The sequence below is a fragment of the Nestor notabilis genome, unplaced genomic scaffold, assembly GCF_000696875.1.
Source record: "Nestor notabilis isolate BGI_N333 unplaced genomic scaffold, ASM69687v1 scaffold15346, whole genome shotgun sequence".
NCBI classification, from domain to species: domain Eukaryota; kingdom Metazoa; phylum Chordata; class Aves; order Psittaciformes; family Psittacidae; genus Nestor; species Nestor notabilis.
Genome location: NW_009932507.1, coordinates 1 through 27,930, shown reverse-complemented (window position 1 = coordinate 27,930; position 27,930 = coordinate 1). Strand labels below are relative to the sequence as shown.

General features: G+C 37.0%; 1 protein-coding gene across 1 annotated transcript; it reads right to left on the bottom strand.

The window, feature by feature from the left end:
- Window positions 1-79: 79 nt before the first annotated feature.
- Window positions 80-27,538, bottom strand: HEATR2 (HEAT repeat containing 2; the record flags this gene model as incomplete). Its single annotated transcript, XM_010016437.1, has 12 exons — window positions 80-219; window positions 789-980; window positions 2,754-2,910; window positions 4,201-4,351; window positions 9,265-9,412; window positions 12,405-12,573; window positions 17,022-17,165; window positions 19,238-19,450; window positions 22,364-22,596; window positions 25,805-25,920; window positions 26,349-26,473; window positions 27,331-27,538. Coding segments are annotated over 12 exons (1,996 nt in total), but the record flags the coding sequence as incomplete, so codon positions are not given.
- Between the last annotated feature and the right edge of the window lie 392 nt (window positions 27,539-27,930).

Below are 27,930 nucleotides of genomic sequence, written 5' to 3'. Positions count from 1 at the left end.
TAAACAAATGAAAATATGAAAGTAATCCAGATCATACAGATTTCACATACAGTTCATGAAAAAGAATTTCAGCATCAATTCATAAAGATGTTTCTTTGGCTGACTGAATGTGATGGAGCAGTTGATTACAGTAGACAGGCGTCTGATGCTTATGTGCAACTGCTTCAATTTCTCTCACGAGCAGTTCTGGAAATAAACTGCTTCCTTCCTTCAAAACTTCTGTAAAACAAAAATATGTTGGGGGTTGGAACTAGATGATCTTAAGATCCTTTCCAACTCTAACCATTCTATGATTCTATGTTTTATAAATCATTAGCCTCTCTGGGTTTATCTAAGTTCTCTCAGAGTATCTGAAACCTAACCTGGAAGTTGTTCTACAAGTTTTGCAGTCATGACAACCTGTTTCCTCCCTCATTAGCTGAGGTCTGTGTTTTAACATTTATGTACATGAACAGATACCAATATACTAATAAATTCCAAAGAATTCATCAAGCAAGCAAGGATATGGTCACATCCTGCCATGGTTTGTGTCTGAGCTCCATATCCTGTTTACCATCTATAAAGTCTTCTGCTATATCAGCTGCACTCATATTCTCCCTCTCATGAGTGCTAGATAAAACATTACATTCTGCATTCAGGTAAAAGGTCTCAGCTCATACTTACTGAAACCCAAAGGAAGCTTCCAGCCTCTTAGGATTAGCCTCTAGTTGTATGCTCCACTTTCACATAACACTTGAAAGTGTGATCTAAAGAGTGCTGTTGAAAATACGTATGACTGAAAGTCTTACCTAGGACTGCATTTTGGATATTTTGATCTGGATCATCAAGATGTATCAACAGTTCTTGGTACAGAAACTCAATATGACCTTCCATTGCAGATTTCACATCACTGTTCTTTAAGCACTTAAAGCAATTCGTTAAGGCGTGAGCAGCTGCCAGTCGTACATCAGATGAAGCATCATCCAGACGCTTTAAAACTTCTGAAAAGGAGTACATGCACAACCAGATAGCACTGTGAACAGCAAAGTTATCTTTTGCATCTGAACAAATCAGTGTATTTTGTCATCACTGAAATTACTGTCGCATTTGTATTTCTGTATTTTGAACACTGTGTATACACAGAGTACGTTGTTCCTAAAAGCACACAGTGCATTTTTATTGAATTATTATGGTGACAAAAACATTAAAAGAAATTTACAAAACGATTAAGATTAGTTGAACATTCTCTACCACTCTTTCTAACAAGGTGCTATGGTTATTAATGCATTATAGAAGTATAGAGTTTAAGTATTTCCATGCTCTATCAAGCACAGTATTTCTATCATATATTACTACTTCAGTGAATAACTGCATTGCAGACTATTTGAATATGCAAGATGCAAAGATACGCTTTGACAATTGCCTGATTATGTGTTTCTCCAAATTAAAAATGTTTGTTGTTAGCTTTCTACTGTGCAATGTAAGAAAATATATCAGTCATTAAGATGCTGAATTTGGGAAGGTTTGATTTATTTGTATATATCTCTGAGAACATAAATCCTGTTACATAGCATAGACTGTACTTTCTTAATTCATTGTTTAGCATTTAAACACCATCCTAAGAAGCATCACAGATAATAGCTCTATTTGAAATTACAGCACTCTAGATGAGGGTTTTCATTTTTCTCTCTCCCCCCCCCTCCTTTTTTTTTAAATTTAAAAACCCCAACCCACTACCTATTGAGGTCTTTTTATGGTACAATTAAATGGTTTGCTCTTGGCCCTCAAACACAGCACGGAGAACAATGTGACTACCATTTATATAATGCATTACTGTTCTCCTTTCACTATACTTAGAACGTTATTTCATATAGTCTAAACTAGGAAGCAATGCAGATAAAATACTGGCAAGCCTGGCAAGGACCATAATACTGAGTGAAGTTCCATCTAGTGGTCTAATGCATAATAATGCTTGGAATAATGCTCAGTTCTGCACAATTGGGAGTGAGGGAACTTCCAAAGGACATGAACTTGTCTGCAAAACACCACCTCAATGAAATGACATACTGCAGTTAAAAACCTACTACAGAAAGGACTTATAAGAAGCAAGTGCTGGGGGAGTCACACAACACCACCTCCTCAAGTGTTTAACACCTCAATTTACTAAAATGTGTGTGTACACTTCATACACGTGAAGCAGTCTCATCAGTTTAAAACCATGTCTTAGTATCTGCAGGAATAAGACATCAAATTGCCTCTCATACACAAAAATGTGGCTAATGGTATGATTTTGTGCAGTACTTTACTTTCTCTATTTCCTTAATATCTACGAAATGTCTCTGAGGAAGAGCTACCCAAATAGTTAAAATACCAGGTAAGAGAATACAGGAATAACATTAGAATATGTATATGGGGGTGAAGTAAGAATGTCTGAGAAACTAAGCCTGCAACTTACTTGCATGTCCAACTGCTTAAAAGCTTTTTGCTCTCCACGTGGATTAAAGCCAGACGCCACAGTGACATACAGCAGTTTTTGTCATTCCCTACTCTCTATTAGTGCCTTCACCCCTATCAGCTGCAGGGAATCTGCACGCAAGGTGGACAGCCTACACAGTGAATCCAAAAGCTGGACAGTCTGCATTCTGCTCCAGCATGGTGCTTTTCATCCTTAAAAGCTAAGCTATGAACAAAGCAACTGCAATGCTTCAACACTAAGATTTTGATTTAAAAAAAAAAAATAATTAAAAAACCCCAAAACTTTTACACGTACTTACCTGTGTAAGTATTGGTAAATTTATCTTCTTCAAACTGCCTCCCACAGACTTTTATAAGAACATCAACAATACGACAAGCCATCAGTCGAGTAATTTTAGAGTCTTCATCCATGGCAGCAATAATTTGAGGCATTAGCCCATCTTTGACTTTTAAGACCTACAATTAACAGGAAAAGCATAAAACAACTCTAAACTAATACGCTTCTTGGTTACATCAGTTACTATTAGGTCTGACTGATACTGGCTTGCTTAATTTAAAAAGTTAACCTGAAAAATCCTGGAAGTTCAAGAGCTCTATTTTTGCCTCTCAGCAAGCTTGAAAAATTAAAATCCACCAGTCAATCATCCAGTTCATGATGTTCAGTATATATGCAGATGAGTTTTATGTAACTTGTAAAAGCTTTAAACTTCCTTGCCTTTTTATTTAGGAAAAAAAAAATGTTGGCAAGAGTTTAAATAATTTAGAGATGAGGATTTTGTATATGTACCAGTAGATGGTGCTCTTATTCTAACAGGAAGCTTGTAAGTAAAGACTCTTGAAGTACAATGTCTTAGTGAGCTTCATAATTTGACTTTAGTATGTACATTTCATATTCATTAATGCAAAACAGGCATTAAGACACTGATGCAGAAAATTGTTTAACTAGAACAATAGTCTTGGGTAGAAATGTTTTTGTATATGGGAACTCAACCAGTTAAATGTGTTTAAACACTTTGTTCAATTAAGGTCTGTTATAAAGACAATAAAGTCTATGAACATTTAATAACATTTTAATTCCATTTTTTTTTTAAATGCCCTTATATCAAACATATTTCCGGTGCATCATTTCCAAATGGTATTTTTGTTAGCAAAGAAGCTTCAAAAAACCCCTCAGACTCAATTAATCCATAATCACTGTGGTGTGTAACACTTCTTTAATTGTAATCCTTGTTAGCTCTCTACTGCCATTTTTACAGATACCCTCCAAGTTCCATCTCAAGTCTTCCTGCCCTTTCCAGGAATCCTTTTTTTTTTTTTGTATTCCCTAAATGGACCTCTGGGCTCCAGGGCAACACCACCAGTGTTTTTTCCACATTATACAAAAGCATACCCTAGCTAGCTCCAGTGCTGCTGCACAGGCACAGCTTAGGGGTCCAGTGATGTCAAACTGTGCTAATAGTGGTGAGTGTCCTGTGCTACCAAAGTGACATTATGCTAGAACAAAGATTTACAAACTTGATGACTGCGAGTTCTACAGCTCACTACACTGCTGGCCTCAGATCTCTTATCAGGGTAACATCATCCCTTCACTACTGATCTGTTCAATTACTTATACTCAATTAATGAATTTTATTATGAAAAGTGTATGTCCATCAAAATATTACTTACAATAAGGTTTTATTCTTCCCCCCTCCACCCCCCCGCACTTGTTTTCAAAGTACATTTGATGAGAAAGAGAGATTTTACCTCTTCTGGTGAAAGCATTTCACAGTGAATAAGAGCCCAAAGGCATGATACAGCTGTAGTGCGGATGGCAGCTGCTGTTCTTCCAGCATGCCACTGCAGATTAGGAGCTAGTATGTCTTTTATCACAATCTCAAGGTAGCTAGGGAACAGCCTGAAGCCAAAAATACGAAAGCAAAATAAATGTTCATGAGAAAGTGATAAAGAGATTGACAGGATGTAAAAGAGAATTTTCTGTTATAGAAACATAGTCAGAAAAGGGGAAAAAAAAGGACTGTAAAAAAAAAAAATCTTATAAGCCAATGTGATTATAATGCATGTGATAAGTTTTTCATAACTTAATTTTTCTAGATAATGTTTAAACAAATACCTAACATTCATGGAAAGGGGAGGCTAGACTTTCTCCCACTTCAGACCATGCCCATGACTCACTCTGTTATCTTGGTAAACTACTTACCTTCCTCTGTCTCATTTTCTCCGTCTGTGAAGTGGAGATAACACGCCATATGAATGCTGTGAGGATTCATTAATACTTGTAAGGCCCTTTGAGACTGTCCAGTGAAAAGTACTTATAACGTGAAAAGTATGATTGCTATTGATGAGACCTGAACTGCTGATACTGCAGGGAGTCTATGTAGAATATTTCATCTCTCCCTTGGCTCAGAAACTCGTCTCCCTCAGGGGTTGGAGGTCTGTAGGATTTTCTGATGGTGCCAGTCCCAATACTAGTTTGTTTTCATTACAAACACACAAATCTGTGATATTTTTGGTGATGCTTCTTCCTCCTCCTTTGCTGAATGGGCTACTATAATGCTGAAAGCTGCTACAAGAATCAGCAATTGCAGCAACCAGTATTCCCTCACACCCATTTAATTCCATATCAAACAATTTTAAATTGAGAGAAAGAAACATATAGCTCTTACACCCAAGTTAAAAAAAAAACTCAAAACTTTGCTGCATCCAAGAGACACTTGTGCCTGCCTGTGTCTAGATAACTAAGGCTCAGGTTATTCACTGTGCCTCTCTGCCCTGAAAAACAGCTGGCAGCATGCAAAACAGATTGACAAATAACAGGGTAAAATCTACCTTGATGTGTGTCAAACTGTACTCAAACTTCCCACAGACCTGGACCACGGCCACCTGAGTGCAAAACAGCACATCACCACCCTGCTGCCTGGCAGAAAGGGAAGAAGCTGTTGCTGAGTTTTCTAAGAGTCCTCTATTTCCAGGATGAGTAAATGACTCCTGTAGAGATGCGCCAAGCCACAGGAGGAACATAATGGGTAGATGTCAACAACAAACAATTATCACTAAGAACTTTTTAAAAAATCCCCTCCATGACAGAACAAAATCAGCCAGCAATAAAAAAATCCATAAGTATTATATCAATGCAGTAAGAAATGTAATTGTGTCTGCTGCTTTCCTGTGGCTACCTTTCACCCACTGCAGTTAGACCTTGTCATCCAGGTGTAACCTGATTGACGTGTGACCAGCCAGCCTACCAGGCCTTAAATGTCTACTGCACACACACAAACCTGAAAATCTCCATCTTCAACATGATGAAACACATTCAGCTGGCTGCTGCTTAGCCCTCGGCTAAGGGAACACTCAGTGCCTGAGAAAGTCGATCCATTCTTGCTTCCTGTCCAGCAGATGGCACTTAAGATTCAGCAAAACCAAGAAACCTGATTTCTCATTAGACACATCTGAATTTGTCAAAACCCTTCAGATTAATTATTTTAAACTCGTTTTTGAGAATTAATAATTTTCTATTCAAAAAGTTGCTGGGGAAAAAATATAACTAATGATCACCATCATTCCCAATTTCCTTTTAGCTCCAAAGCTAAAAGCAGCTTTGTGCTATCTGATCAGTAGCTGCTTCTGTTTTTAATAAAGCCTCTCTTAAACTGCAAAGAAAAAACAATCTGTCAAAACATAACGGTAAATTCCATCAGCATTATGTTAACCATAATGCTATGCTATTTGTGAGAGTATTTGTTCTAGTGCCTTGAAATAGAATCAGTAAAGCTGTATCTGGCAATTATCTGACTCAAATCATGTCAGACTCAAACAAAATTAGATGACCACACAACTGTGTTTAGCATAATAACTGAAAACTTTCTTATCTAAACTGGTAGAATGTTTTTAAGGAGCTAAACAAATTACTGCCAGCAGTGAAAGTGACTGTGTAACCAGAACTTACTACTACTTCACTACGCTATCTCTCATTACCATTAAGATATATTTTCTGCTGTTGCTGATGCAATTAAATTCTCCCTCTTACTGTGGTGAATATGTGTAACTTAATTCTAAAAGTGAGTCATTTCTATGAAAGAACATACCCTGTCTCTGCTATTTGTATTCACAGAGTTGAGACTTTATTCTCAACTGGATATGAAGTAACTAAACCATGAACTGTGCATACAGTAATACCTAGCTCTTATGCAGATATAAAAAGCAGAGCTTGGGTTTACATTAAAATTGCTACCCCCATTTAATGGACTTATATACTTAAACATTCACTCCATGTTAATTATTTTTTTAAATACATTTTTGTTCTAGATTGGCCTCTTTTCTGCTTTTATGGCACTGCTGCACTTGGCTTTGTATGTTTGTGGATTGTTGTATTTTGGGGTTTGTGTGTGTATGGGTTTTTTCCCAAACTTAACATCCTAAATCCAGGTAATCTGAAACAAAACTGGATTTGCTTTTACAAATCAAAACCTCCAAAAATGTTTTGCAAACAGCTCTTCAAACACAAAAACTTTACCTGTTACTTCCTACATTAAAGCATTTGCTGTGACAATGTTAAGTAGGATCAAGACTTCAAAGAGTCATTTAGGTTCCTCTACTGCTTTTTAGTTTCCGAAGATGAACCTACTGGTAAAATTCATTGCACTGCTCTTGCCTCAGAGGACTAAGAGCCTCATTATGAGTTCGACTGGGCCATCCTTGGCCAGAAGTCGTTCTTCATACAAACAGATCTATTAATCTAATTGAGTGTATCTACCCTTGACAAAAGGCCACTCACTCATACTGCTCCAAGCGAAACAAGTTCCATCACTGCTATCTTTGGAGATCTGGTGTGGCTATATTCACTGACAGTATTACATTGAAACATGCTCTTCTATTTTTTCCATGCTAATATAATTTCCCTTTCCTGGGGAACCTCGTGAAGCTGGCAGCTCATTGGGTTGGTTTTCTTTCTTTCCTCTTTGGCTCCATTATTTATACAAATTACTGGGTTGCAGATGAAAGATTTTGTTGTTCATCCTATTTGTTTTGGCAGTAGTCAAAGTAAAAGTTTACTCTTTGATGATGTTCTCCATGTGATCCTGCACTGATCATCTCTACCAGCAGTACCTACAGGACCTATCTTAATATACTTACCTGAGCACTTCAGAGTCTTTCAGACAGAAGTGCTACCAATCCTACTGTACAGGTGAGAAACAAAGAATGAGTAAAGCTCTCTGTTAACGGAGAAATCCTTCCAACCTCCTAGCCACCCTAGTCATGAAAACTACAGGTCAGGACTCTGCAGCATGCCATGTAATGTACCAGTCATTCTGCTTAGATGCAGCCTAAATGATTTTCTGTAGATCACAATAAGAGGCAGAACAGAGAATTTAACTAAGTGCTTCAAATTCCATTCTGCTGTAACCTGTAACACTGTCTCTGAGAAGGAAGAGCAGGAGACCAGATAACTGAAAATGTAGAGAGAAGAAATGCCAGTGTGACTTAACTTGCTGACCAGGTCTGAATTTGATTAAATACTTAGAAAATATGAACATATTTAATGTTTTAAAAACAAATGTAAAAAATAATAAATGTGAATGTATGGTAGATGAACAGGAGCTAATAATTTATTCTGCAGTAAATAGAGGACAGTATAATTAGGCCATAAAAGAAAATATGAGAGAGTCACATTATCCCATTTTTAGACTGAAATATGTTGTTGCACACTTAATAAGCATTACTATTGTGTTCAGGGCATCACAGAAGACAGAGATGCCATTTCTTGGCTTCACAGTCTTTGCATTCTCAGATGATACAGATCTAAGATACAACAGATTAGCTTACAACAAATAGGTCCTGGAACACTTAGAATAGTTTTCAAAGTGCTTTTCTTTCTTTCAGGAAGATTCTTGCATATCTAAATTGATCTTGTAACTACCACTTAGTTACATGGTTATTTAAACAAGTAATCCACTGACTACAAAGAGATTTTTCATATGAATAGGGATTTTAGCATGGGATCCTCAAAACACAGGAACAGATAACAACACACTTAGCACAAAAGCTTTCAGTTAAAAAAGGACAACCCCATTATATTCTCTTATGGAATCAAAAGTGTTTACACTACTACTAAGCTAAATTAATAATGACGGAAGAGCCCCACTGCTGGCATTCTTATAAATGGAGGGGTTTTATAAGCACTGTAAATTAGTTAGATTGTACTTGCAAAGCATAAATAGTGCCCAGCAACAAAAGACTTCCATCTTTGGTCACTGAGAGTAGTAATAATTCCTTAACAAACATTTAGTTTAATGCTTTTTAAACATCATGCTATATCATGGGCATTTTTATATTTTTTTGGGGGGGGTATTTTAATGTTTCCTTACAATGACTACAGGCAAATTTTCAGGATTTAGGAGCTGGCTGGGAGAAAAAGAAAAAACACCAACTAACCCTCTCTCCGTATTTCTTTCCTAAGAATCCCCATTTTAGCTTTCAAACATATATTGTTTTCAACTATAGCTCACTATTTTTTTAAACCCATCCAGATCTGCATGACATCCATTTTAATTCCCCATAGTGGCAGAGGTAGGAAGACAACGGTGAAGGAAGTCCAGACTTCAATTTATTTTTATATATATATTATAATTATTGCACTGTGCTCTTCCAAACATTGTTTAAAAATACAGGAAGAAAAATAGACTGTAGAAGATGGTGGGAAAGTCTTTCTTCTTCCAGACATGCTAACACGGACACAATTATAGGGGTTAAATTACTTTTTAAAGCCACTGTAGTGTTCACATAGCTGTGTGAAATCAGAACTCTACTTACCCCTGAGAATTGACTGTTTCACTTGCTTTCTGGAGCAACTGTGATAAAACAGTGAAAAGTTTTAACCGCATCTGGGGATCTTTGTTTGGCTGAAGACAAGTCTTAAGAATGAGAATGAAGTTATTTAGAGCTTCACCTATGACATGACCTAGAAAATAAACACATAACACTTACTTCAGAGTGCTAACAAGATCTATTTAGATGTTTCATATGTGAGTGCATTAAAATTTGTAATATGCCTGGTATTAACAATAGTACTTAACTTTCCACTCTCACATGGCAGCTGTTGATGTATCCATGTTACATCATATTAGGCAGTGTACAAATGCCCAAGCTAACTCCATGGGCATAGGTACCCACAGATCCAGCATGGTGCTCCCTGAAGATAGGTTTACTCCCTATCTTACTTAGCCAGCTTGGTATTGCTGTGTTAAGTAGCGTGGACATATCAATGACATCTGCTAGTTGATGGCACCAGCAATATGAAATGACATTTTGGGTGGACTAATTCATTGTGGGCAGATTAACACTATACCTCTGAAAGCTTAAGGCTATGCACAAAGCTTACTACTCCAAATAGCAGCATTAACTACGCTTTTAATTCTTTCAAGTTTTTCCACATGCAGCGTTCAAGGAAAGATGTTCATGACTCCCAGAGGCATGGGAAAGGGCATGCTGGAAAAGATTAGCCTCAAAACTTGGATAATAGAATTATTGCAGCAGTATGCTTTCTCCATGTTTAAATAATGCTTACTTGCAATTAAAAAAAAAAAGAAATATTCAGTGAATTTTAGAAGCTATTTGAAATAAAAATATTTTCCAAATCTGTTCTCTAGTTTCTTAACCTTTCCACATCCCATGACAAATTGTTTTCACAACTAAACAACAACCAAAAACCCCATAGCTGTTATCCCAACATTTGAAGGAATGATTTTCCCAAAACAGAAGGAAGTTTGTGCCTTTCTCCTTGGTGATGATTAACATCTGCATGGTTTTAAAGAGCGAAAATACGTATAGACTATACACATGCTTTATTCTGCAAGCTTCTTGCTGCAGAATGGTATATGTTTACAAAAAACTGCTTTCCCCTAGGAATTTGTTCAGCTTTGCATCCTTGTGATGCACATTCCATTCAACTCTAGTCACTCTGAAAATCCTGCCAGAAGGAGACACAACACTGGCATTTCTAATGACGAGAATATTCTTCACACATGGAATGGGCAGATTGAACTATTTAAGATTCCAAACCAAGTTCAATAGTATTTAATAATATCTGGAAATTTAATGTTTAAAATAATAATAACCCCCCCCCCCAAATCTTCACTGTCTAGACCGAAGCAATACAGGGTGTTGAACTGCAGTTTTCTATATCTCTGTGCCAACAAATAGGTCTTTATTTTCACAGCATTTATTCAAAATACATTGCTTCATGTGAGTTCTGAGACATTGAAAAGATACTATTATTATACCAAACCCATAACAGCAAATTCAACAGATGGAAAATAAACAAAACAAACTACATTGCTAATTTCAGCTTAAGCATACGTTCCTGAAAAGCAGCAAAAACTGAGAAAAACTGATTAGATTGATTAAAAACAACATTATGTGTGGGAATGAAAAGAAACAAAAATATAGCTCTAGGAGCTGCTCTGTCGGACAGAAAACAGACAATAGCATATTACCAGTGTTGGGTGGAAGCCAAAAAGTTTGCCCAGACATTTGATGATTTATTCAGCATTAAGGAAAACAGAGACAACTGCCTAGAATTCCCTCAGTCATGGAAATTCGAGTGCAAATGTACAGAAAAGTTGGCCCCTCAGATCTTGCACTGAAAAAACTTTCTCTTCTTTCCACAGATGAATAAAAGAAAATATACTGGTTGCTGTACAAACCAGCAACTGGGTGCTTCACATAGATTTGTTGAGGCTTTTATTGAGATTCAAGGATTAAACGCAGAAGATAGAGTCCCTTAAAATATACCTGTCCACATTTATTTGCAGGAGCAATAATATTACTTCATCTGTAACTGAAGTAACTGTCTACATCCCCTTTTTAGCTAACGGGAAAAAAACAATTAAACAGGACTTTCCATTTTAATAATCTTAAAATGGGTGTCTAGGTGAAAAAGAACTGTCTGTCACTGCGTCCCTTGCCTGTAGATGTGATCTGAGAGCTGTGCCAGAGTAATGTTCACTGTGCAGATCTAAAGCTAAGTGAAATGTATGCCAAAGTGTTGCACTGATCTATACACAGCAATATGTTGAAGAACACAAGTGAGAAAGTGTTGTACAGAAAGAAATTATCCATTGTAAAAGTAGTGAATAGATGGAAAAAATAGGTACATTTTTGGACACACAAGCTACATCAGTTCATCTCTCCACAATCAGCTGTTTCATTTACCTGAAAGCACTTCTACCTAAGTGCTTTTAGTATGCTCCTCGCAGTGAAATAGTATTTTGGAATTTGAGCTGATTCAGAATTCCCTGTAGGGAAGAACAGGTAGAGATTTCTACCCTCTACTCCACCCTTGTGAGATCCCTTGTAGTACTGTGTTCAGCACTTGGGGCCCCCAGCGTAAGAAGGACATGGACCTTTTGGAGTCAGTCCAGAGGAGGCCATGAAGATGCTCCAAGGGCTGGAGTACCTCTGTTATGGAGGCAGAGGTGTGCTTGTTAGGGAGAGACAGCTGGGCTTGTTCCGCCTGGAGAAAAGAAGGTTCTGGGGGAGAACAGCTTCCAGTCCCTAAAGGGGCCAACAAGAAAGCTGGAGAGGGGCTTTTGACAGGGGCAGGTAGTGACAGGACAAGGGAGAACGGTTTTAAACTGACAGACAGTAGATGTAGATTACTTACAAGGAAGAAGTTCTTTGCCCAGAGAAGTTGTGGCTGCCCCATCCCTGGCAGTGTTCAAGGCCACGTTGGATGGGGCTTGGAGCAACCTGCTCTAGTGGAAGACATCCCTGTCCGTGGCAGGGGGTTGGAAGTCTATGATCTAACCCAAACCAGTCTGTGATTCTACGATTTTTAATTTGCTTTCCATTGTATTCTTGTTAAGTTTCTAAATATATCACTATCCGTTATAAAAAACCACAATGTGTCTGCAGGCACATTTATTTTTTTACAACTACTAAAAAAGCTGTACCTGAATGAGTTGCGATGACATCTAACTGTAATATTTCTGGAGAATAGCACGTCCAGCTATCACATGATACTGAAACCCATTCCATAAGCTGAATTATATGCTGTTGGTAGAGATAAAGAAAACTATCGAATTGCTGCACTTCAGCTAATGAAGACATTGTTTCCTCCACCTGTTAAAACAGATAAAGGACACTTAACTGAAACGATGATTAAAAAAAAAAGAAATCTTTAGAACTCATAATTATACTGTAAGAACAGAAAGGACACAAGAAGATTTCTATAGTTTAGACTTGGACAATCAAGATTGATATTTAATGTCTGCCTATACTATATATACTATATATTTCAAAATGAAATCATAAGGAACACAGGAACATAACAGCAAAACAAAAGATACTCTAATCCATGTAAAAACCTATCCAAAACCTAACCACATCATAAAAAAGCTCTTAGTAGTTTTAAAGAATTTTAAAGAATAGTTTTAAACTTGTTTCTCTCTTATTTAAGAATGCTTTAAAACATTGAGAGGCAATTTCTCACAATCCCATCTAACAGGCTATGGCAACTTCCAGAACCTATTGTTGTTGCAGCTCAGAGAAGACATGGTATTTTCCCTCTCTCCCCTTGTTTTTCCATGCCCCAATTTTAATTATTCTGGATGCTTTCTCAACAGTACCAGGTTAATTTTGAAATTCTCAACTGCTTAGAAGTACCAAAATTCCCTGTTACATTTGAAATACTTTTTTCATATTTACATTTAGACTATCCCATGAGACAGGCAAATAAAACATGCACAAATAAAACATGTAAAAAAAACCTACTAAATGAATTCCAGACATGATCATGGTTGGCAAGGAAACATACATATTTTCATAATCAGTGTAGCAGATGTATTTCAACACAAAGGAAAATTTGCTTTTACAATTCCTGAAGACTCCTCCCAGAGGTACAAAACTTCTTCAGAGAAGAGATTAAAAACATTCTGGAAGCAACATCTATAGTCTTAGTGATTTCACTGGACAGAGAATCAAGAATGGGGAGCAAGACACTGTTAGAAACTACACTGAGAAATAATATACCTTGTCAGCATGGCCAGTTCTAGGAGGGACAGATGCTGCGCAGCGCTGCGAGTGACATCATTTGACTTTAAGTGGCTCAGTAGAACTACAACTTGTAGTCATATTTTTTAATATTTTTAAGATTAACTTAACTGCACAAGTTAGTTGAAACATGTCTGGGACCTTTAGAATTTTACAGACTAATCACTTGCCAGACAAAGCTGTTGTTATGGAAGTACCAGATGTGGAGAAAATAAATGAGATTTCTAGGAAAAAAAGAGAACAACCCAGCGTTTGCTAAGGACAAAGATTACTCCTAAAGCAGGTTTGCCTGCCTCAAGCACAAGATTTCTCCTTTCATGGAAGCATTCTGCCAGCCAGCCAAACCAACTTGTATGTAAAATATTCATTTATCTGTAAATTAATTGGAACATTTAACAGAATATGTCAAGAAAGAAACTGTTTCCCATTATTAATCCTGCCACGCTCTGCAAGGAGTTTTTTTCCACTGAACAAGAGGGACAAAATAATACACTGTTCACAGGTGATTAAAATAAACTCTTTAAATAGTTGCAAGAATGCAATTAAAAAAAAAAAAGAATAAATTAAATATGCCGATAGAATGATACATATCTTCTCATTAAGAAGTGTGTCAGTTAAAAAAAAATAGCAAGGGTGATTTTCTTTCCTATATTTGAAAGGTAGTAAGTTTAATGACACATTATTTTCATGCTAGTAATAGCTGAAAGAAGAGCCAAGATAACACAGGCCACTGGCAATGAAACAAAATCTTATCTTTAGGTCACCAGTTAAAGCACTGACAAGCCCAATACATGTTTAACAGACTCTTTAACAACTGATACATCTTCAGTCTATTTGGGGCTGTAAACCACACTCATCATGATACTGAAGAGCTCAGTTGGTGGTCTCCATCTTTTTCCTTAGCCCTAAGCAACCAGAAACACTGATGAACACAAAGCAAATGGACAAAAATCAAGCAAATCTGTTGAGTGTTCACAATCAGGTCACATCAGTTGTAGCCTCTGCTATTTGTGATCTTCTGTCCCCTTGTAGTAAAACCTGAATTGAAGTTCTATAATCCAAGTTACTGAATAATTTATTTTTATACTCAGACTCTTTTGATCCTGAATACGGACTTAATTTCCAAACAACACATTTATACTTGTAAAGCCAGCTGAAATACATTTGTCCAACTGGGTCTTAAGATATTTTAACAGGGACTTCTTGCTTTCTGCGAATTGTACAGCTCACTTTGAAGTTTTAGAATAGTCAGTAACTGGGGAAAAAATAAAATAAAAATTCAAGCCATGTTTGTCTCTGTGACAAAACTTAAACGCTGAAATCATGTATTCTCGTTGCCAGGTTTTCGATCTGTCTAGCTGAAAGAAAAGCTAATGAGAAAAAGGATTCTCATCCAAAGTACTGTCAACTTTAAAAATCAGCTGCAACTGCAGGAACATCTTAAACCTTTAATAATCTTGGGAGATTAACTTTTCCGTATGTGAAAATCAAGATTTATCTCCATGAAACTGCTTTCTTTGTAGGAGTATGAATTTGTAAGGTTTTAAATGGGCATTGCTAATTTTATAGACCACTGTAGGGCTATACAGACAAGATACTGCAAAACATAGCAGATCCATCTGTCCAAGGCTTGCTTGGACAGCCTGTTTGTTTAAAACAAAACAAAAACAAAACTAACCCCCCAGAAATCCCACTCTCGCACTGGCTCTCCACAAGACAGATCTTCATGTTGTACCTCTTTGACCTGCAAAGTGTTTTTCAATTCTTGTTTTAAGCTTTGTTCTATTTCACTTCTTTCAGAATAGTTTTCTAAGTGTTATGGCTTCATGGAGGCAGCCTGTCATCTATGTGGCCATAAATACTGATGCTACACAGGCCTTTGGAATACCATGCCTGGGAGCAAGAGAAAAGGAAGTAGAATAACCATTGCATTTGAGGCACACGTTTGGAAAAAAGACAACTTGGATAGGTCACAATTATACTACATTAGGATGGCTTGCTGATTTATTTGGTATTTAGCTTGGGGAAGAAAGAGGAAGAGAGAAAATAAGGGGGTGAGATAATGGTTAGCCAAAAAAGCTCATCTATTACCAGGGCATCTACAGATGTCCTTGATTATTCCTGCAACATTTAAACTTTTGGTTCTGCTGGTGAGGTAAAAAGGTCAACTACTGTAAGAAACAGGCTGATCTTCCTCTAAAGATAAGAAAAAAAATATTATGAAACTATCACCTTTTTAGACTAGTAGTGCCCTTGATCTATAGGTGAATTGCTCATTAATTGTCCTTTTTCAGAAGATAAATTTGATTTTTTTTCCTAGCCACTTGTGTGCTCCTGTATATAACCTAACTTCAACAAAAATCCAGTGACTTATATCCAGCTAAAAAGTAAGCATCAGCAGTTCAAGCAGCACCAGCAGCATGCCCATGGTTCTGCAGAATCCAGGGACAAGCATAAACACTTGAACATCTTTACCTAAACCAGGGCTCAGATTAATATCCACCCAAGTAAAGTGTTCTTCTAGGCCAGTAAACTTCCCACGCTCCGGTAATGTACTTCAAGCCACCCTTATGTAGGAGCTAAAATTTGCCTTAGAAACATCAGTGAATGCTCTAGTCTTACAGTGTTTGCAAGATGCAACAGTGCATTCAGCTCTTCCAGCACCACTGCTGCCCTAGACTTTAACCTCAACTTTTGTCCCACCCTAACCCTAGCACCACCCTGTCTCCCAGTTCCATAAAAGAAGTAACTTATAAGACCCTAGTCTCTGTTGCAGCCAATCTGTTACAGCCCTGTGAATTTGCAGCACCCAACTAAACAGAGATCTTCAGACTTTCGCCTCAAAATACGTGCAGCATCTAGTAACTGAACTGTGAGCTGACAAAGCAGAAATATCAGTGTTTTGACTGATAAATGATAAAGTCCTTCAGCCTTCACAGTGACTAATAAATATTAACTAACCACCAGACAGTGCCATAGGGATTGATCTTTGCAGAACAGTTTTATGACTAAACACAGAATCCAAGTATTTCCTCATGCTTCTTTCATCATAACATGAATCGGTTTAATTTGAAGTTGTATGTATATCTAAATGTTAAACTATTATGTTTCTATATAATTTTTGAAACAGATGGCTACACACACACTCACACATGTGGGCAAAGATGAAAAACAAGCAATCCCCAAATAAAACTAGTAGTATTGTACAAATTCTTAGCTCTTACAAATAAGATTTTAAGGATTTATTCTTCTGGAGTTGCCTTTATCTGTTTTAAACAGACTAAACCCAAAGTAATTTCAGCTATGGGAAAAAGATGAGGAGACAGACAGAGGGCACAGTCAAGGTCATGCAACACCAAATCATTTCAAACTCTAACAGTTTTTGTGGATGAGTTAAGGATTTCTGTGGTTTAAACCTAACAGCAAGACAAATAATTATGGCTCTGTTTAGACAAAGTGCCTTATCAATAGTGAAAAATCAGAATCACACCAAAATATTACACCAGCTCATAGGTTACCTTTTCTTTAAGGTGCTGAGAACATGGTATTGCCATTATTGCCACCAAAACTTTCATTAGCTGCAAGCTGATTTCTTTGCAGTCTTCCTGGCATACTTCAATCAGTGCTTGTACACAGCTAAGTAACTGCTCCATATAAAAGACCTATTTTTTAATAAAAGCATAAATTTGTTACGTTTTGTTAGAAAATATAACATCCTCTTTAAGAAAGAGATATGCGAAATGACAATAATAAAATCTGAGCACTATATAATACCCAAAATTGGTAACATATCGATAATTTCATGTTCTTTTGATTACCTATATTCTATTTTTTACAGAATACAATATAATCTTCCTCCCACACTGTTTGCTCGTACTTACCTTATCCAGTTAACAAAATAAATGATCCTGCTCTTACCAACACAATTATTCCATTGTGAATAAAAACATCAAAGCATTTTGGAACACTTACTGACAGTACTTCCTCATTCTGAAGTGCAATTTGTTAATTAATAAGGTACTTGTTATAACTCTTTCAAATATTTTTCCATGTTTGGCTATTTGAATGGAACAATAATGGTTAACCACATAAACCAAGAAAACCTGAGCATGTGCTTTTATCTCAGCCAATCTGTCTCATTTGATGCAATATAATTCAGGTTATCTTGATCCAGCTGATACCAGTGAAGTCAATATTGTTGTCAGTTTTCAGTAACTTCTATGATAAAGGGCATTAGACATTCCATGAAACTGTTAGATTGCATCCAATGAACAGAAGGGGCTATTGTTACATTTACTTCTAAAAATAAATCAAGTCTAGGAATAGGTTAGCTATAAATGTTATTAATCTCATGGACATGGTCAATCCTTAGCTAAACAGTGCCTATGCAGCATTCATTGTCTAAAATAGTAAAAGATTGTTTTTCCAAGACCAAAGGCCAGAACAGCTCCACCTAACGCTTCAGGTGCAACTGAATGTGTCTACTGTATCTAATGCCAAATGGAAGTGGTAAGCTTAACACCTAACAGCAATTTTGCAGATATCCTTCAGGTAATTGTTATTTGAACAATCAGGTTATAGTGCTTCCAGTTATACGAGTTCCTAATCATCACAGGCTTCATGGAGATTAAGGTTAATTTCTGCACCACTGGTACATACCCCATTAGGGAATAAACCTAATGAAGGAAAAACTTCAAACGTGTCTCTTACATTGGCTCAAAAAGCCAATTACGCTGGATTCAGTCTACACACATGACTAACTTTTAAAAGGAAGTCTGCATCTGATATGAAGTCAGTTTTCTGAAGGCCCAGCACTAGCCCTTTTTTGGTCATCTTAAAAGCAGCAGCCTAACAACTTTTGGTGGAATGAAAGCTGTGATTTAATTTGTGGAGGAAATTTCAGGGATTCTTCTTGTGCATCTCTAACTGATCTATTCCCACATCTGAGCAACTGAAGTTAAAAATCGCCATTCCACATTGAAGACTATCTCTCACCTCTTTACAGCAATTGATGAATATTCTTCAAATGGTAAAATGAAAAGGCTCAGCCATTCGTTAAAGGTACACTTATGAGTAAATCTCTGATTTATAAAGATGGATTCTCACTTAAGAAGCAGCAACCAAGCAACAGTTTACAAAGCATGCTCCTAAATATACGTACTTTTAAACCGGCTAACGAAAGAAAAAAGATGATGACATTAAGAATCTTTCTTGGAAAACCTGACATGCTACTTACCATGGACTGTGAAAAGTTTTAGGTAATTTTTACTGATGAGGATTGAAATGTATGATCTTGTTTGGATTGTAAACACAGGGCATGTCAAAACATGGGTTAAATTCTGCCTATGGATGAGGCAAGGTAGTCCTCTATTAGTACAGTACATACTAAACAGTTTCTTCTCTCCCCACCATGCCTTTTCATTTTCCTCTCACTATCTGAAGCCTTTAACAGCAGTTCTCAAACTTGAACCTACATCTGCTGAGAGGATGGACTGCTAGCAAGTTTTTGGGAATAGCAGATTTGACCAAGAGACCCCAACATGGCCCAGGGAGGACAGGGAAGCTCCCATTTTGTCTCAGACACACATCCATGACTATATCCCAAGATAGGGTGGGGCAGGTGTGCAAAAAAGAGACGGGAATAGGAGCATTTAGGGAGAATGCGTTAAAACATACTTTGAAAAACCACCAGTCTGGAACTGTAGTCTGTTGTGCATTTTCCAGGTATCCTTACCTCTTCAGATTGCTGACAAACTCCAGCTTGCGACAGCATGTTCCCAAGATCAGTCAAATGAGGCTGTAAGATTTCTCTTGGGCTACCTCGAATCACTGCAGTTAGAACCATTATACAAGATGGCTTAGGTGTCTTCCCAAAGGCTGATGTGATTAATCTCAATGACACCTTAGGGCTGACAAACGTTCCGATCAATTCTGCTGCTTTCACACACTGAAGAAAGAACAAGAATAACTTGAGGATTTTCTTGAAAACACAAAGACCATTCAATATATCATGGGTTTTTTCTTTTTATCATTCCAACTGTTACTTTAAATGCTCCAGCAGTTGCCTTGTAGGCCTTTTCCACTCGCCTTTTCCACAGAAGGCACGCAAGCACTCTTCTCAGCATCAGACAAACTTCCAGGAGAAAGTAATGCACACAAATGAATTGTACAACTTTTAACGTAATGAAGTGTCTAGTTTAGAATAATCAGATGTTGTGGATTTAGTGGTTTAGCATTTTGTCCTCCAAATGATGTTCTGAACCACGCTCATAATGCACCCAGCACCCATCTATTAAATGCAGCAACAATAAAACCATGACAGAAAAATTTTTTTTTGTTTTGCCCAGTATTTTGACACTGACATCACAGATCTGGTTTAGTGTGGAGTCACTGCCATGGAGGAACTGCCCACTGCTTTCAGTCTCTCACTTCTTTAACTGAAAAGGCTTAAATAATTGTACATTTCCCATGACACTCATGCTCTTTGATCCCATCTCTGCTTTGCAGATGTAACAGTACGTTGAATGCTACATGAAATACCATCACACCAGAGCTTACTGCCTGACTGATGCCCAGTATTTACAGTCAGGTGCGTGGATAAAGAAAGATATAGTCAACTACTGCGCCACTACCTGTGCAACAAGAACATTTCTTCCTAACCCATTTATTTAATGGTTAGCTCATTTCCCTGAAAGCTTATGAAAACTTATTTCCCTTTGTATATAATTTCTAGTCTAGTGATTTAGCAATGGATTTTTAATTGCATCTAATTAACATTTGGATCATGCTGGTCTTTTAGTCTTGATAGAAGCATGTAGCTATGAATTCTATAATTTAAATCTGCACTATATATAGCTGTTTATTTTCACATAGGTGAAGACTCAAAACGGTTATAACATAGCCCATGTAGATGTGAACTCTTGTCTTCCTCCATATTTGCCACAGAGAATGAAAGACTCTTAGTGCTTTGAAAACTAGAAGAGGACAATACAATTAAACAGTTCAAAAATGTTAACTGATACAATATGAATTTGTACATTTGTATAGATCAATTTATCTGCTCATTTTAACAGTGAGGGGCGGGGGGGAAATAAGAGACCATCTGGTCTTTTATACATCTCATTCGGTATTATTAGGCTAGCGAAAGCCATGCACATTTCCCAAGGTGGAGGCTGCTCTGAAATGGGTTCTGCAGTGACAAATGACAGGGAAGATAATCACAGTACCCTGGGAAGTAGCATCACTGAGGACATAAAAGGCATCCAGAAACAAAAGTTGCTGAATCTTAAATTTTGGCACAAGAAAGAGTAAAATTAAATACAGAAACCATCTGCTAATTGGGAATAAATCTCTTGGAAGCACCTGCAAGAAGATTAGCAGTAGAATTCTAAGAGACAAGTATGGTCAAAAAAAGGCAAGGGAAAACTATGTGCTGCTTCAACACCTACTGTTGAATTTATAGCAACAAGCACTAGATATAAAATTTTACCAGGACAGCAGGGCTGTGTGGGCTTATTCTTCTAATTATTTAAGTTTTCTTTGTATTTTACACAAGACTAAAGAACTTGAAAAGCTGTATACCCATAGTGGCATATCTCTTAATTCAGTCATGGGGCATTGATTTCCTAAGGCCCATATACCCCTTTTTGAAACAGCAAGATGACTTCTGACAGTATTCCAGGTTTACTTCTCTCTACTACTGATCAGTGTGTAACTGGCTTAGTTTATAAACTCAATCTCACTGTAACGTAATCTGGTTAGAGGTCAGATACTGGTTCTGAAAAGTGAGGTGGAAGGGGTGGAATAGCCAGAAGGGGTAACTGAGTAAGAACTGGGGGAAGGGGAGAAACAATTCAGCAATTTTTGAAAGAGAGAGCAGTTAGTACTGAGAAAGAATAAAGACAACAAGAAATTGCAGTGGGGGGGGAAAAAAAAAGAAGAAAAATGATTATTTCAAAACTGGATTTCATGGTCTCTATAGCTCAACTGACAGCAGGAACCAAAACAAAAGCCTTGATTTAGGAAGCAAATTTTTCTGACGTTGACTGGACTAGAATCCAGTAAGCAGAATACATTCTTCCAGATTCCTAAAGCAATAAAATTTGTAGCTTTAAAGTAAGTTACATGATTTTTTTTTGTTATACTTACATTCTTTTCCTTGTGTAGAAATAATTAACAGAAGATTTTATCTTAGAATTCTAAAAATATTTGTATCACCTGTCTATCCTCTGCTAAAACTATCTAAGGTCCTCGACTACATCTGATTTATTGATTTACTGTTGATCATCAAAGTGTTGAAAGCATCAACTGTCAGGAAAAAATGATACTAATTATTCTTCACAAAAAAAAAAACATTTAAAAAAAAAGCAAAGCATTTTACAAGAAGTAAGTGAAGGATTCAAACACTGACTGTGGGTATCACATGGAATAAACACAGCTCAATATTTGGTTGGAATTATGGCTGGATTATGCAGCAGGGGGAGATAAATGAAATTAACATGAAAGGGCCTGACTTTCTTTTTATTTGATATGTTGCACCAAGGCTTTTATACTTTAATCCACTGCTTATGATTTTTAGAAAGATCATTATAAGTGCTTCATGGGGTTGGCATATAAACTAATCAGTATTTAAATACTTTACTATTGGTCTCCATACCAGTAATACAAGAATACATTTATTTTAATGTAGTAAGTAAGTAAAATGTTCACATTATTTTAACATCCTTAAAAACCTGATCTTGATCTTTCAGTTATTGTCAATTTCCAGTGACCTAAGGTAAGGTCAACCCTTAGAAGACAGACTCAGGAATAAAAAATAGGGGTTTTACTCAGTGTAGATACTTGAGCAGATTAAACTTACATTTTTAACCACATTGCTTTCTTCATCTGAGCATGCTTGGTACAAAGTTCTAAGCAGCAGCTCCATGTGCTGTGTTATGTGATCCTCTGCATGTAGCAATAATGTATACAGAAGCTGGGATGCTTTTATTCTTGTGCTTTCAACCCAGTCTGTGATATCATGACAGAGACCGGGCAGAATTTTGGAGAGGTTTCTTGAAACAAGTTCCCGACAACCTAGACCTGGTCGAGTCACTAGAAGAAAACAAACAAAAAATTCCAAATGCTGCTAATGAATTTACCTGAAAAAGTTGCATTTCTTTAATGCGTATTGCAGAATTTGAACTCCACACAGCTCTGAAAATTTATGTATTTATTACCGGATGATGATTTAGATTACGTGTTTCAAAATATTTACAGAAGGGGAAGAGAAAGAGAAGTTATACGAATATGGGACATACCCACTTTGCAAAAGACATCTTAATAATTTCCTTTAAATTTTAGTAACACAGATCCCATTAAAAAGAGAAACTGAAACACACATATAAAACAGAAGAAAGATGTCTGCATGCAAATGTTGTGGTGTTACTGAGTTAAATATAATTTGGAGGGGGAAAGGTAGAAGTCACACATAGTACAGGAGATACTGTAGTAAAATGAACAATGTCAGCTGTGCCCTCCTAAGGGAAAAGTTAAAAGTGTATCTAGGAAATTAAGACTAGAAAAGATACTATGGCTTGTACAAGTGCTGTGTAATAGATCAGGCCAACCAAACTGATAATATTTTAAAAATCACAGCTATTATGAGATATTTTCCCTCACTGTCCCCTGTAAGTACAAATGCTAAACCAAAACCAGACTAAAGTAAATGGTCTGAAGAATACAAAAGGCTTTCAAAATGCCTATGAAATACCTAAAAGACAGGGAAAAATATTCAAGCATCAGGACATGAATTGCTGCTGCTTTTGTCAATGGAGGATAACATTTTGGATTATAAAAACTGACAATGACAGCAAAAGGTCAAACAAAGAAATCAACTTGAGACAGCAAATACAGACTGGCATCCTATTCAACCTGAGGCAGAACTTTGTTTAAAGAATTCGGACCATTCTTTATCAGCAGTTCCTCCATTTCAGATGTTCAAATGCAGGCATTTATCCCTGTAGCTACTCCTGTCAAAGACTTCCCTGCTATAAACTGTCTGCACCTGTATCCTAAGGCAATGACTGCTATTGCTCAGTGGAAAGCTATTCAGTTGGTTGGATGACACCAGGTATGAGATCTAATTCTATTCTTCCTCTGACCTGCAATATCTGTCACTGTGAGATCAAAGAACAGGGGGGCTTCAATATGTCAGGTCCATTAGTCTGACAGCTGGACAAAGACTGTTAAGTAAAATCTACTAAAAACTTACAGATGTAAACAGATATTCCAGTACATTAAATAAATCAGAAGAACTGGAAACAAAGTGTTAAAACACATCATTATAATATTAAAAAACCCTGAAACACAAGTGTTTGTGGAGGGGAAAGAGAGGGAAAGGACAAATTACAACAACTCATCCATATACAGTCCATGGTAGAACACCACAAATTATTACTTGAAACTAGGGTGTACTGGTGTGTCTGATAAAGTTTTGTATCTGTAAGATTGAGTGGCCAACAGCTATTCTTCCCTCTCAGTTTTTATTCTCTTTATCACATAAAACCTGACTGTTTTAATAAGACATATAATTTGCAAGTAAAGATAAGCAGCAGCAAATTATATCTTAAAGTCATCACTAACTTTGGACTCAAACCCAAAGTCAGGTCATTTCTTTAAAATATTCTTTAGTTATGTACACATATTCACACATATATATGTGTGTGTACCTACACCACATTCAAGCCTTGACTGCATTATTCTACCAAGCATGATGCATGAAAAGTCAATTGAATGTAGAGATGGAATATTGCCCAAATTCATGAAACACATCTATTGTGCTAAGAAGATTATTTCAGAAAGTACGTATAATTTAATTATGAAGTAAATGGTGGATGTCCCTTTCTAAAAACCCAACAAAAAAATGTACACACACACAAAACCCAACACACACCTGGAGAAAATGGAACTAAGTAACAGTGTTAACAATATAAATGGTAACAACTGTTTTGAGGACTAGCATATGAAGCCTTTTATGACCATCACTATATTACGGTCCTTGCAAAATAAGTGACTGGAGCTCAGACACTCAACTTCATCAGTTTATGTATATTAAACATTTTTCTGATTCCCAAAAAAAGAAATATATTTGTGCCATCACCAGTGGAACTAAAAGCATTCTTCACCATTTACAATCCCCTGAGGTAATATTTGATACAAACTAAGGAAGAAAGAAAAAAAAGAAAAATTGGAATGGATAACAGATCAACTTGCCTGTCTACAAAGCTAAACAGTTCTGTCAAACCAGTCACCATTATGAAGTGCTTCCCCTTTCATTCAAGCATTACTGAGTAAAACAACTTGGGGGGGGGAGAAAGGGAAAAAAAAGAAGAAAGGTGTAATTTCAAAGAGGAACGAACTCCGGAACCCACTGTCATGGAAAGGATTTTGCTGCTGGGTATTCTGTGATGTGATTGTCACACAGGCACAAGTCAAGCATGAACCTGTTTTTTCACACCAAAAGAGTTTTTGTTCTGTTAAAAATGAGTATAGAAATCAATAAATGACCCATTTAAATCCTTTCTCTCACCAACACCCATGTGCATATTCTTAAACATTAACTTCATGAACCTGAGACAGGAAACAAGCTTCAAGCTACTGAAAACATATCATTTTAAAACTACCAATAAATCATATGGTACTAAAAAAGTAATCTACCCGTGCTGCGTATCTTGATTTTTTTGTGTATAATAAAAGGAATTACTGTTTCTGTTCCCACGTTCTTCATTTATAATGACAGATTTTAGTCAGCATTGCAGCGTCTCTCAAAGAAGCCTGAAATCATTTCACTGCAAATTTTTCTTCCATGCCAATTCTGTGGATCATTAATGCGGTGTCTAGTTCTCATTATTCATGGACTCAGCTCACAGCTTCTTTCATCCTGCGTTCCCTTCCTTCCCTATGCCGTTCTCCACCTGGCTGCTGGCTAATGTAGAACTTTCTCCTGGTTCTGCACCACTGCTTTACCAGTTTTTCAGCATATGCATTTTTATTTACTCTTTCTCCAAAATCCATTTTGGGATTAATGGGAAAAAAAATAATGTCGTTACTGTAGAAATGTGGGGGGGGGGGGTAAAATTTAAAATCATTTTACATACACATATGCCATATATAATGTTTACACATATATATGCTACCTGTATACATTAACTAATATTACATCTTGTAATGCATATTACACATCCTCCTCTGCGATCATTACTGCACTGCAGCTCTCAGGGATTATTCAGGAAGTAGAAACCAGTTTCAGCGCAACACTTACCTCCTTTGGGATAATGAGATGGTGAAACACTAAAATCCATCTTATCCTTCAGATCTTCTTCATTTTCCTTCTCCCACTGCAAGCCTATCTTTTCCCAGTAAGTCCAAGCCAGTTTTCTAGACATAAAATAAGAGGTTTACACCATCATGCCTAAAGAAAAAACTTCTAAAAGGAGACTTATGGAAAATCTGACTTCTTAAATTCAGCGGAAAGGATAGGAAGCATCCCTGCCATTTTACCCAGGCACATTAAGTTGAGAGTTTATGTTTCTTTTGTACTCAGTGGACAGAGGTCACTTCTTCAAAAGGATAATACTGTCTCTGTCTACCTCTCTGTCTTCATCTCTCTCATACTTACTTGAATGTAGAATTGAAGAACAATATAACAAAAGTTACTGAGGATAATTCTGTCATCTTGGGCTTAAGAAAAAAACGAAGAAACAAGAAGTGGGTTTTTTCCCCTCCAAACAATACATCTGTGAACACAGAAACAATTCCACGTACGACAACTAAATGAGGGGGGTGGGGGGAAGTGTTCTGCTTACGTATTTTCAGGAATTTCATCAGTAAAGCTGCTAAGTAACAAAGGGATCAACTTGTGAAAATATGAGTATCTGTCTCGTAGGTGCAACAACCATTCTCCAATGACAGTTGTTACAGCATGCCGAACCTACATGGATACAAAAAGACTATTTTAAACATGCCAGGAAAATACCAGAAAAATTAAAAAATAGTATTTACTTTTGATATATAAGACTTGGTAAAGTGCATCAATAGTCTCAGAAGAAGCTACAAGAAGCCACGATTTCCTCACTTGCAGCAAGCACCTTAAGTAATATGCAAGGTATCATGCTCCCTCTTGTTTTCTCACCCTGGCTTTATTGGTCTTAGACTATTTGCTGCACAATAAAAACATCTCCAAGAGGAAAACAAGATGCAAACCTAACTCAGAAAACTCTTAAATTCTCATGGTTGGTATCTCTCTGAGAATATAAGAAATGTACATTTCTCTGAAATTTGAAGCTTTCCAACCACATCTCCAGAAGATGATATTCTCTGTTCGCTATAAAGGAAACCTAAGTAAAAAAACAGGAATATGCCCACTCAAAAGTTAAAATATTTTAGCTATGATTAAGTTGCACGTTTTAAAATTACTGCCTCAATCACATCTTGTGAAGGGACCAATACCAGAAGTCTTTGTTAATCATCTGAAAAGGCCACAGAACCAAGTCCCAGGGAGACTTAGCGTAAGAATCTAAGACAGAATTGAGGGCGTCCATTGAAATAAAAAGGTGCCTACAAACTTCAACTGCCTGAAGAATTGGACAGCAGATGAACAAGTGGCCAACCTTAGGTTTGGATAGCGTACAACTGGCAAAGCCTGTATGTGACATATTTACATATCTTAACAGAATGAATGAAAGCTGGAAACTGGGAAGGGGGAGGGAGGGAGGAAAACACCAAAAAACCCACCCAGAAAAAGATATAAAATAAATCCAGGGGAGGGAAAAAAAAAGTAAAGCACACCTTGGGAATTTCATCAAAAAATCTCTGGGCCAGATGAGACACAACATCATCCACAGACTTTCCATTTCCAAATTGTATCACTGCTCCAGTAGCCTGAATTACATCAACACGAACTCTGTAGTGCTGGTGCGATATTGTTTGCATTAAGGGTTTTATCAGAGATTCTGACTGCATATGAAAGTGCTCTGTTAGGGCAGAGAGACAGAAACTTCAAATGTGCTTTTTTCTATGCGGGTGACAGACCTTGAGCAACATGAGTTCTACAACACTATGAAGAGCAGCCTGATTACTGTTGCTACATTTGTGTAACACGCAAATTTAACTTTATACTATATTAGAACTGAATGCTAGCCCACATGCACTCTCCTAACCTCCTCCTCCCACTATTACTCATGTGTTTTAACAGCTTAGCATCCATGCCTTCTCTCCAACATATCCTCCAAGGCCTGCAGAGCACACCTGTGAGGATGTGTGCAACTTCCCATCTCTCTCCCTCTCCTGCTTGTATCTCTGTAACCTCCTACCGCTCCCCACCTCAGCCCCTGTCCCCCCACGAGACTGGAGGCTCACATCAACCCACTGCTCCTCCCTTTGCCTATC